General features: G+C 45.2%; 1 protein-coding gene across 3 annotated transcripts in view; it reads left to right on the top strand.

Annotated features, from left to right (window-relative positions):
- slc5a9 (solute carrier family 5 member 9) overlaps nt 1–13,011 on the top strand; it is a 98,189-nt gene that overhangs the window by 10,517 nt on the left and 74,661 nt on the right. For 2 of the 3 annotated variants that reach the window (XM_068037166.1, XM_068037165.1), the window contains exons 3-4: nt 2,927–3,031; nt 10,737–10,901. In XM_068037166.1, the coding sequence (XP_067893267.1) occupies nt 2,927–3,031; nt 10,737–10,901 (270 nt within the window). The remainder of the gene's footprint in view (nt 1–2,926; nt 3,032–10,736; nt 10,902–13,011) is intronic. The other variant, XM_068037167.1, reaches the window with a different exon arrangement.

The following is a 13,011-nucleotide window of genomic DNA, read 5'->3' as shown; positions in this document are numbered from 1 at the left end:
TATCCATGCTAATATGTTACCCCGTACACCATGAGCTCTTATTTTGTGTAGTAACATTTGATGTGGCACCGTATCAAATGCCTTTTGGAAATCCAAGTACACACATCTACAGGTTCCCCTTTATCCACATTGCTTGTATTTCCTCAAAGAACGCTAATAAAATTAGTCAAACATGATTTCCCTTTCATAAAATCATGTTGACATTGTCTGATTGCGTTAAAAGTTTCTAAGTGCTCTGCTATAACCTCCTTAATAATAGATTCTAGCATTTTCCCTATGACAGATGTTAGGCTAACTGGCCTATAGTTTCTAGCTTTCTGTATCCCTCCTTTCTTGAAAAGAGGACTTGCATTTGCAATTTTCCAATCTGATTGGACATTTCCAGAACATAAGGGATTTTGGAAAATTACAACCAATGCATCTACTATCTCAGCAGCTTAAGACCCTAGGATGAAGGCCATCATGTTATGGGGACTTGTCAGCCTTTAGCTCTTGGTGTGAGTAAGGACACAGGCAGCAGAGTTTTGGATGACCTCAAGTTTACAGAGGGTAGAATATGGGAGGCCAGCAAGTAGTGCATTGGGATAGTCAAGTCTAGAGGTAACAAGGGCACGGATGAAGGTTTCAGCACATGAGCTGAGGCAGGGGCGGAATTGGACAATGTTAGAGGCGGGAATAGGCGGTCTTAGTGATGGTGCAGATGTGTGGGTGGAAGCTCATCTCAAGGTCAAATATGACACCAAGTTTGTGAGCAGTCCAGTTCAGTATCAGACAGTTGCAAGGGAAAGGGATGGATTCATTGGCTGGAGAACAGAATTTGTGGCAGGGAATGAAGGCAGTGGCTTCAGCTTTTCCAGTGTTTAATTGAAGTAAATTTCTGCTTCCCCATACAGGATGTCAAATAAGCAGCCTGACAATTTAGAGAAAATGGAGGAGTTGAGAGCAGTGGTGGTGAGGTAGAGCTGGTTGTCAATGTACATGTGAAAACTGATGCTGTGTTTTTGGATATTGCCACTGAGGGGTAGCATGTTGTAAGACATAGGAGGGGGCCAAAGATAAATCTTTGGGGACCACCAGAGGTAATGGTGCAGGATAAGCAATTGCAGCTGATAATAAATACAAGCTGGTTTCTCTTAATGTGTACTGATTGGCAATAGGAACATGTAAAGTGGTAACATATAGGACAATACTTGCCTTCCATAGCCATTTGGAAAAGTGAGAATATAAAATCCCTATCAGAATTGAGCAGAGAGACACATCTTGTCAAAAGAAGGAAATAGACTTTAACTGTGGATAAATGGAATTTGGAAAGTGGTTAACATGAAGGAGAAAATAAGATAAACTGACAATTAATTAAGGTGAAGTAAACAAACTCAAACTCAGAACTCAAAGATAATAATAGACAACACAGTTAATTTCCTTTTACCTGAATGTTACTCAAAATAAAAGGCTGGATTTAGAACTATGTAAAGGAAGGAAATTGCAACATCAAGGGGATTACAGAAACATGGCTCAGCCCAGCAGTTGGGAGTAAATTCAATTTACAAGAGTTGCTCAAGAAAGAAAGCAATGAAAACAGTCAAGGAGGATGGGGAGTTTCAGTTTTCTACCTATGGTATTAGTTCCCTAATGACCCACAATCTCTGGCAGTTCCTCTTCCCCCCTGCAAAATGTTCTGCATCCTCTTAGTGATGTTCTGACTCGGACTTGTTACCCCATCCACTGGGAAAAAACCGTGCAAGATAAATAAGTAATAAAAGCAAACTGGGAGAGATTATTTGCCTCTGCTTGGAAAAGATACCCTCTTTAATCCCAAAGTCCTTCATAAAATGAGTTTTACCATTTCCTCTTTGTCCCCTTGGATGACTAGTTGTTCACAAAAGGACCTCGGGTGGAATTTTATGCTCTCCCCCCCCTACGGGTTTGGAGTTGGAGACAGCATAAAAATCGGGTGGGATGGTGGTGGGGGCATTTCAGCCACCATCCCACCTCTGCCGAAATTTAGTCAGGGGCGGGAATGGCCTTCCCACCCCGCCACAAATTGAGGTCCTTAACTCGGCAATTAACCTCCAATTAAGGGCCTCTTCCTTCCACAGCTGCAATTACCTGTGTGGTAGGCGGCCCTGTCGCCGCATGGGAAACATGGTAAGAAAAACTGTGCGGGCTGCTTCCTGGCTCCGGGGGGTGGTGGGAGGAGGGGAGTCCTCGTTAAAAGGCTGTTAGCATCTGAATGAGTGACCCAGAATTAGGAAGTGGGGGGGTGGGGCCTGCTGAGGGCCACCCCCTGCCTTTGTTGCCCAACCCCTGCCCTGCGACCCCCACCCTGCGAGACCCCTCCTGCCCTGACTTCCAGCATTGCTGCTCAGCATTCAGGATGGTTGCCTCCGCGGTGGCGGTGCCGGCAGCTCTCCAGGAGTCGGACGTCTGGCGAAAGGGTCCTAAATCCTATAGAAGGCCCTCCACTGTCCACTTAAGTGCCTGATTGGCACTAAATCTGGCGGGCTTTCTGGAAAAGAGGTGAAACGGGGATCTCAGCTTCGGTTTCTCCTGACATTGTGACCCCCGCTGCCAGGATAAAATTCCCCACCTGTTTCCTAGACCACAATATAAACTTTTACATTTAGGAATGATGATCATATCACCTTCCATACCAGAGTAATGCTGAAACCTGTAATTTTAACATGTATTTGGAATCCATTTCTTTGGTTTCACATTTGAGAAAAAAGATCTGAAAGTAATTGTTAAAACATAAGTTTCTATTGTCTGAATGTAAATGCTTAAAGTTGTAAACAAATGGCAGAATTAACACTGATGACTTTTGTAGATGTTGCAAGTCTCAGGAAAATGTATGTACATTAGAAAAATGCTTAACATTGAAATCAGTATAACCTCTTTGTTTTATCTTTTATTCTCAATATATTAACAGATTGGGGCATCACTTATGTCCAGTAATGTGGGCAGTGGCCTGTTTATCGGTCTGGCAGGCACAGGAGCTGCAGGAGGCATTGCTGTTGGAGGTTTTGAATGGAATGTAGGTTCAGCTGTTATATGCCATATCTTATCCTGATAGACTGATTTTTAAAAATCTAGTCAGGCTACAGTATGGGCCGCTGTTCTTCCACCCGCAGTTTGGATTCTTGCTCAAAAGTTGCCCATGGCTGAAACAGATATTTCTCATGTACTGCACATTTCAGTCTGCATTGAGCTACAATCTGTTTCTAAATATTAGAAGCCACAGAACAAAATTAACTAACTATATATTATCAAATCTTTGATGTTTTTCTTCTTGTACTTGTCTTGATTTCATGGTGTGTATTGGATTCTGAAGTAATTACTTTGGAGTTGACACAATTTTACTCCAGTACTGAGTTACTTGGGAGAACATTGGAGAGTGTAGAGCCAAATTAAATTGGGACTTGAGTGCTTTTTACTATGGTTATGAAGATCATAGTATAAAGCAGTGAAATCTCACCAAATGAACAGTAGAACAACAAAGATGTTAATTATTTCAACACATTACTCAGTAGACTAATCTCATAGAGCCATTGCAATACATTAAGGCTTTCGCAGGTGACATAGGTATCTATGATAGCGCCCTGGGTGCCAAACATAAAGTTTAAATCCATGTTTTCACTGATTTGCTGATAACAGCTGTTTAGGATTATCGCACTAATGAAACAATAGGGCTAAAAACAACCCTTTCGAAACATGTTTAAGTCATGAAAGGATTCGATAGGGTATAAAAGAGAGCCTATTTCCATGTGTATTTTCACCCATACTCAAAGTCTTCCCCTACATTCTGTGTTACTCTTGGAAAGCATTCTAATTTAACACATTTACTGACCTCAAAACTTTTTTTAGAATTCATTGATGGGATGCGGGCGTCACTGGCTAGGCCAGCATTTATTGCCCATGCCTAATTGCCTTTGAGAAGGTGGTGGTGAGCTGCCTTTTGAACTGCTGCAGTCCATGTGAGGTAGGCACACCCAAGGTGCTGTTAGGAAGGGAGTTCCAGGATTTTGACCCAGCCACAGTGAAGGAACGGCGATTTGGTTCTAAGTCAGGCTGGTGTGTGACTTGGTGGGGAACTTGCAGGTGGTGATGTTCCCATGCATTTGCTGCCCTTGTTCTTCTAGTTGGTAGAGGTCGTGGGTTTGGAAGGTGCTTTCTAAGGAGCCTTGGTGCATTGCTGCAGTGCATCTTGTAGATGATACAAACTGCTGCCACTGAGTGTCGGTGGTGGAGGGCATGAATGTTTGTGGATGGGGTGCCAATCAAGCAGGCTGCTTTGTCCTGGATGGTGTTGAGCTTCTTGAGTGTTGTTGGAGCTGCACCCATCCAGGCAAGTGGAGAGTATTCCATCACAGTCCTAACTTGTGCCTTATAGATGGTGGACAGTCTTTGGGGAGTCAGGGGGTGAGTTTCTTGCCGCAGGATTCTTAGCCTCTGACCTGCTCCTGTAGCCACAGTATTGATATGGCTACTCCAGATCAGTTTCTGGTCCATGGTAGTCCCCAGGATGTTGATAGTGGGGGATTCAGCAAGTGTAATTTTTTTTTATTCATTCATGGGATGTGGGCGTCGCAGGCCAGGCCAGCATTTATTGCCCATCCCTAATTGCCCTTGAACTGAGTGTTTTTTTTACAACAGTCGACAATGGTTTCATGGCCATCATTAGACTAGCTGTAAATTCCAGATTTATTAATTGAATTCAAATTCCACCTTCTGCTGTGGTGGGATTTGAACCCATGTCCCGAGAGCAATACCTGGGTCTCTGGGTTACTAGTCCAGTGACAATACCAGTACGCCACCGCCTCCCCTAAATGTAATGTCGTTGAACGTCAAGGGGAGATGGTTAGATTTAGATTCTCTCTTGTTGGAGATGGTCATTGCCTGGCACTTGTGAGGCGCGAATGTTACTTGCCACTTATCAGCCCAAGCCTGGATATTGTCCAGGTCTTGCTGCATTTCTACACGAACTGCTTCAGTATCTGAGGAGTCGTGAATGGTGCTGAACATTGTGCAATCATCAGCGAACGTCCCCACTTCTGACCTAATGATTGAAGGAAGGTCATTGATGAAGCAGCTGAAGATGGTTGGGCCTAGGACACTACCCTGAGGAACTCCTGCAGTGATGTTCTGGCGCAGTGGTTAGCACTGCAGCCTTACAGTTCCAGCGACCCAGGTTCAATTCTGGGTACAGCCTGTGTGGAGTTTGCAAGTTCTCCCTGTGTCTGCGTGGGTTTTCTCCGGGTGCTCCGGATTCCTCCCACAAGCCAAAAGACTTGCAGGTTGATAGGTAAATTGGCCATTATAAATTGCCCCTAGTATAGGTAGGTGGTAGGGAAATATAGGGACAGGTGGGGATGTGGTAGGAATATGGGATTAGTGTAGGATTAGTATAAAATAGGTGGTTGATGGTCAGCACAGACACGGTGGGCCGAAGGGCCTGTTTCAGTGCTGTATCTCTAAACTAAACTAAACTAAACTAAACTAAACCACAACCATCTTCCTTTGCTCTAGGTATGACTCCAACCAGTGGGGAGTTTTCCCCCTGATTCCCATTGAGTTCAGTTTTGCTAGGACTCCTTGATGCCATACTCAGTCAAATGCTGCCTTGATGTCAAGGGCAGTCACTCTCACCTCACCTCTTGAGTTCAGCTCTTTTGTCCATGTTTGAACCAAGGCTGTAATGAGGTCAGGAGCTGAGCGTCACTGAGCAGGTTATTGGTAAGCAAGTGCCACTTGATGGCACTGTTGATGAGACTTTCCTTCACTTTATTGATGATTGAGAGTAGGCTGATGGGGCGGTAATTGGCCGGGTTGGACTTGTCCTGCTTTTTGTATACAGGACATACCTGGGCAATTTTCCACATTGCAGGGTAGATGCCTGTGTTGTGGCTGTACTGGAACAGCTTGGCAATGGGCGCAGCAAGTTCTGGAGCACAGGTCTTCAGTACTATTGCTGGAATATTGTCAGGGCCCATAGCCTTTGCAGTATCCAGTTACTTCAGTCATTTCTTGAAATCATGCGGAGTGAATCGAATTGGCTGAAGTCTGGCATCTGTGAAGCTGAAGACTTCAGCAGGAGGCCGAGATGGATCATCAACTCGGCAATTCTGGCTGAAGATTGTTGCAAATGCTTCAGCCTTATCTTTCACACTGATGTGCTGGGCTCCCCCATCATTGAGGCTGGGGATATTTGTGGAGCCACCTCCTCCAGTTAGTTGTTTAATTGTCCACCACCATTCACGACTGGATGTGGCAGGCCTGCAGAGCTTACATCTGATCCGTTGGTTATGGGATCGCTTAGCTCTATCTATAGCATGCTGCTTATGCAATTTGGCATGCAGTCGTCCTGTGTTGTAGCTTCACCAGGTTGACACCTCATTTTGAGGTCTGCCTGGTTTTGCTCCTGGCATGCCCTTCTGCACTCTTCATTGAACCAGGGTTGGTCTCCTGGCTTGATGGTAACGGTAGAGTGGGGGATATGCCGGACCATGAGGTTACAGATTGTGGTTGAGTACAATTCTGCTGCTGCAGATGGTTCACAGCACCTCATGGATCCCCAGTTTTGCATTGCTAGATCTGTTCGAAATCTATCCCATTTAGCACGGTGGTAGTGCCACAGAACACGTTGGAGGGTATCCTCAATGTGAAGGCGGGACTTCGTCTCCACATGGACTGTGCGGTGGTCACTCCTACCAATACAGTCATGGACAGATGCATCTGCAGCAGGCAGATTGGTGAGGATGAGGTCAAGTATGTTTTTCCCTCTTGTTGGTTCCCTCATCACCTGCCACATACCCAGTCTGACAGCTGTATCCTTTAGGACTCGGCCAGCTTAGTCAGTAATGGTGCTACCAAGCCACTCTTGGTGATGTACATTGAAGTCCCCCACCCAGAGTCCATTCTGTGCCCTTGCCACCCTCATTGCTTCCTCCAAGTGTTGTTCAACATGGAGGAGTACTGACTCATCAGCTAAGGGAGGGCGGTAGGTGGTAATCAGCAGGAGGTTTCCCTGCCCATGTTTGACCTGATGCCATGAGACTTCATGGGGTCCAGAGTCGATGTTGAGGACTCCCAGTGCAACTCTCTCCCGACTGTTTACCATTGTACCGCCACCTCTGGTGGGTCTGTCCTGCTGGTGGGACAGGACATATCCCGGGATGGTGATGGCAGTGTCTAGGACATTGTAAGGTATGATTCCGTGAGTATGACTATGTCAGGCTGTTGCTTGTCTAGTCTGTGGGGCAGTTCTCTCAACTTTGGCACGAGCCCCCATATGTTAGTAAGGAGGACTTTGCAGAGTCAACAGGGCTGGGTTTGCCGTTGTCATTTCTGGTGCCTAGGTTGCTGCCGGGTGGTCCATCTGGTTTCATTCTTTTCTATTGACTTCGTCGCAGTTAGATATAACTGAGTGGCTTGCTAGGCCATTTCAGAGGACATGTAAGAGTCAACCACATTGTTGTGGGTCTGGAGTCACATGTTGGCCAGACCAGGTAAGGACAGCAGATTTCCTTCCCTAAGGACATTAGTGAACCAGATGGGTTTTTACAACAATTGACGATGGTTTCATGGCCTTCTGCTGTGATGGGTTTCGAACCCATGTCCCCAGAGCAATACCCTGGGTCTCTGGGTTACTAGTCCTGTGTCAATACCACTTCGCCACCACCTCCCCCTGAGATTTGCACAATGGGTTTGCCAATGCAAATCCCACATTATATGCTCTACATGCAAAAGGAAGAGGAGCAACAGGGCGTACCAGGGAAGCCAGATTAATCAGGCAACATCAAACCAACCTCGCACAGTTCATACAGCTGAATTGATAGACCCAGGCACCTTTTCCAAGACCTTACCAGGAGCTGTATCTCAGGAGACTGCACTTCAGTCATCAAGCTGTGAAGGAGCTCTATTCATTGCTGCAGGAAATGTGCAACAAAGATCCACAGCATAGACAGCATGTTGCTAATGCACAGAAGTGACCACAGCTCTGTACTTTAATTAATTTATTTATTTTATTTTAGTTTAGTTTAGAGATACAGCACTGAAACAGGCCCTTTGGCCCACCGAGTCTGTGCCGACCATCAAACACCCATTTATACTAATCCTACACTAATTCCATATTCCTACCACATCCCCACCTGTCCTTATATTTCCCTACCACCTACCTATACTAGGGGCAATTTATAATGGCCAATTTACCTATCAACCTGCAAGTCTTTTGGCTTGTGGGAGGAAACCGGAGCACCCGGAGAAAACCCACGCAGACACAGGGAGAACTTGCAAACTCCACACAGGCAGTACCCAGAATTGAACCTGGGTCGCTGGAGCTGTGAGGCTGCGGTGCTAACCACTGCGCCACTGTGCCGCCCATTTATTTAGAGATACAGCACTGAAACAGGCCCTTCGGCCAACCGAGTCTGTGCCGACCAAGAACCACCCATTTATACTAACCCTACAGTAATCCCATATTCCCTATCACCTACCTACACTAGGGGCAATTTATAATGGCCAATTTACCTACCAACCTGCAAGTCTTTTGGCGGTGGGAGGAAACCGGAGCACCCGGCGAAAACCCACGCGGTCACAGGGAGAACTTACAAACTCCGCACAGGCAGTACCCAGAATTGAACCCGGGTCCCCGGAGTTGTGAGGCTGCGATGCTAACCACTGACGCAAGCTCATTCCAGAAAGCCAGAGAGACTTTCAGATCAGCCAATTTGCTCTGCACTCCTCTCTCTAAATAAGGCAATGCCCTCTTTGCTAGGGTTTCTTAACATATAAAATTTACAGTGCTCGCACGCAGATGGCTGTCTGACTGATAGGGCTATCAACCTTTTTGGAATTTCCAAATTCTCCAGGATTGAACCCATATGACATTGCATGCCCCAAATTAAAACCTCTATACTTTTCTCAACCACAAAGACTTCCCCAGATATGCTGAATTCACAGCCATGATGCTTTTATACTTCAATCCAGCTCCAATCAACAGCAGAAACAAGAGGCAGGATGGTTGCTGGGTGCCGAGAGATGTCCACCATTCCAAGGGCTCTTGGTGGCTCTTCATAGGACCACCTGTGCTGGTGCTGCAGAAAAGTGCTACAATGAAGTACACTTGAAGAAAAGGCTAAGAATTGAGTAAACCATTGGGATGCTGAAAGGAAGATTCCTCTTTATACTTCCAGATGTACCTTGCAGTTTGTGCCGACAATGTTTTTGTTGAATTGTGGTCGCATGTTGTGTGCTTCACAACTTTGCAGTCAGGAAAGGACTGAAGGTAGATGACCTCAGACAAATGACTGATGGTAGATGACTCAGACAATGCCAGAGAGGCTAACGATGACACTGAATGAACACCTAGCTCATGTAGAAGAGGAAGCAAATGCAGAGACAATGGCTGCTAGACAACTGAGGAACACAGCTTATTATATGAATATTGCACGATTGTATGGAAGTCTCAGTCAATTTAAAATCTGTGTCCTCTCACCAAACTCTGCAGGGTCTATTTAAAATCATTACTCCCCTTAACTAGCCATCACTTCCTAATTCTGAGCCCAAAGCCTATTGCCATAAAAGAGAAACACACACTAAGCTGTCCTTACCTTACATATTCTAGGGATTTACTCCACTGGGCTTATTACAACTATTTACAAAAAGGATAATTTGGTTCTGTCACTGTGACCATGTGCATTTATTTGCACTATATCCTAACACATCTCCTACAGACATGGAACAAGCTGACTATCATGGGCTCCTTGGCACCCTGGTCCTTTAATTCTGAAGGATTCTGCAGAGAGTTGATGGCGTACTTCTCTTTGCTGCTCCCAAAATGTCATCTTATCTATTCTATCCACAAATGCTGCCTGACCTTGCTGAGAGTTTTTGCTGATTTCCAGCATCAGCAGTATTTTTCTTTCTGCTTAAATCTCACAGCTTGTTTAGTTTAGTTTTTTTAGTTTAGAGATACAGCACTGAAACAGGCCCTTCGGCCCACTGAGTCTGTGCCGACCATCAACCACCCATATATACTAATCCTACACTAATCCCATATTCCTACCACATCCCCACCTGTCCCTATATTTTCCTACCACCTACCTATACTAGGGACAATTTATAATGGCCAATTTACCTACCAACCTGCAAGTCTTTTGGCTTGTGGGAGGAAACCGGAGCACCCGGAGAAAACCCACACACACACAGGGAGAACTTGCAAACTCCACACAGACAGTACCCAGAATTGAACCCGGGTCGCTGGAGCTGTGAGGCTGCAGTGCTAACCACTGCGCCACTGTGCCGCCCCAGTGTTTAGTTTGAAAGAGATTCAGCTGATCCCTTAGCTTTACTAACAATTGAACTAAACTCAATACTTTGGTGACAAGATTGAGTCAAGTTTCTGTCTGTAGTTCGTTTTTTTGTAACTTATGTATAGTGAATTAATTTCAAGAGACAGCCCCCAAGCTAAAATGAGACAAACAAAAGTATTTCATTTTGTCACAATGGGCATACTAATTGTTTGAATTATCCCCATGTCTCATATTGGGACAAAGAGTTGAAGTGGGCAGCAACATGGTTTAAAATAAAGCATAAAACTAATACGTACATGTCTTTGTGTTTATTATGGCCTGAATACATATTTTTAATAATCATCAGCCAGAGGTTAATGCAATTTATCAAAATACTGTTACTCTGAGCACAAGTAGAGACCTGACTTATGATCTCTCTCCTTATTTTAGGCTACTTGGCTTTTGGTAGCACTCGGCTGGATTTTTGTTCCAGTGTACATTGCTGCTGGTGTGGTCACTATGCCCGAGTATTTGAAGAAAAGGTTTGGAGGACAGAGAATCCGAGTCTACATGTCCATACTATCTCTGATCCTGTATATATTCACTAAGATATCCGTAAGTAGGAGAGATGTTGCTGCGCTATCGGTTCGTTATTAGATCATGCCTGGAGCAGCACCACGAGCTGTTGGTATCCAAGTTAGATTTCCACATTTTATGTTACAAACACAAGAATTGTGTCAGCTACATCCCAACGTTCAACATCAACCTCAAAGAGTTCATATGGAATACTAGCAGTGAAGCTTTCCGCTCTACTCCTGTCTGTACAACCCTCTCCCAACTCAAATTTGCTTTTCTTTGTTTTACAGTCTTACTCTATTTAATCAAAAAAAAAACATTGCAGCTGTTGCAAATCTGAAACAAAACAGAAACCTCTGGAAGTGGTCTGCAGGTCTAGGGAGAGGAGAGGAGTTAATGATTTAGTCTCACACATGAGCAACATTTAAAAATAAAACAGAACAAAGAGAAAGAGGAGGGAAACACACACACACACATACACATGCATAAAATCACACAAACACACATGTGTGTGCAAACTCACCCAAATGCCCATGACAGAAGAAATAGAAGTGGAAAAAAGGTGGTTAAATGACAAAAATGAAATCAGTCTGTGACTGTAGAAGGTATAATTAGCAAAATTAAAGACTACAGACAACATGTGAATAGGCCAAGAGGTGGTGGTGGTGGGTAAGGCAGACAGAAATGGAAGCAGGAAAAACTGGCAAAGCGGAGAAGGGTCTGGTGACCCAGGAGCCTGGGAGAAAAAATAGCAAGTTAACACCAAGGGGGGAATTCTATGAGCTCTGCAAGAGCAGCTTTTGTGGCAGGTGGTGTGACTTAATTAGGCATAAGTTGATATTTTGCTTTCCCGACAGCAGGTTTTTGTTTTGTAATTAAGTCAGTGGCGCGTTTGTGACGGTCCAGGGTTAACCGCGTCCTGTGGTGCGTTCCAGCTTTCCATAAATTTGCATAGTATGAATACTCATTACACAACAGTTATTTCAAATTATGTCCTACCTGCCAGATTAAGTCAACGGGAATTTTGTGGCACCCGGTTCACATTCGTTTAAAGATGGCGTGCACCAGTCATCTTTGTGTAGTTGTGTCTGAGGTCAGTGGTTTTCTATCTTGAATTTTTCTGCACAAGGAAGGCCGACATTGGAATGGATGTTTGGCTCCAGGCTTGGGACCGGCAAGGGCGATTCCTTTGTAGCAATGGTGGGAAGGCTTTGGGGGTGGGGGGAGAGGGAAGGACACTAGGTGGGTTCTCATGTGCTTGGAGATGCAGGAGTGGGTAGCCAGGGAGGACACCTCGGGAAAACAAAGGGTAGGGTCTTGGGTGCCTGGAGGTGCAGGGGAGGAAATGTTGTAGCATCCAGACTGTGTACTAGGTGTTGTTGATGCTGCAGTTGGCTGGGGCTGGGGGTGTTGTTTTGAGCAGAAGATTAGAGTGATGGTTATGATGGGCCTAAAGGAAGAGGTGAGTGCTGTCCACGTCAGGATACTGTGGGGCGAACTCAGGGTACTGGCTGAAGGACGGTACGGTCACAGTCACCGGGGGCAGTTGGATTCAGTGTTGGGGGGGCAGCGGGAAGATCAAGATTAAGGGTTGGGTATTCGATATCATCATAGGGAGGGGAACAGGATTCAGCAATGACATCGAGGTGGATTTTTTGGAGTATCAAGGGTTAGAGTCAGCATTTAGATGGTCACGGGTGTAGGAACACGGGAAAGGGAATGGTATGTGTAGATTTATAGCAATCCAGTCCAAGATAATGGGGGAATGTTCAAGAGTCACACATGGAAGGTGTAAGGTAACGTTGGGTGGGACATGGGTGATGGGTGCAAGCTGGAAGTTGGCAGGCGGAGGTTGGAACGTGGGGAAGTCCGCCTTGATTGTTACATGCACCGTTTTGCTAAATTATACTGGAAACCACGTGGCCTTTCAAGGATTGCAAATGGATTGGGAGGAGACAATGCTGGGTGGATGGATTTCAGCCTGGGTGCAGTGTGAGTCATATACAAGCTATCTGCTCATTACTTCAATGGTAGAGCTTTGTTGCAAAACAAGGGTGATTTTTGATGCAGGTCTCATTTTAACAGTTGCAAAGATGTAATGACATGAGTCTTATACAGCCAATGTTTCTTCTACCATGGGAAGAAGAGC

This window comes from Heterodontus francisci, chromosome 8, assembly GCF_036365525.1.
Source record: "Heterodontus francisci isolate sHetFra1 chromosome 8, sHetFra1.hap1, whole genome shotgun sequence".
Lineage (NCBI taxonomy): Eukaryota > Metazoa > Chordata > Chondrichthyes > Heterodontiformes > Heterodontidae > Heterodontus > Heterodontus francisci.
The sequence above is the reverse complement of the archived record's forward strand: the minus strand, read 5'-3'. Positions and strand labels throughout refer to the sequence as shown.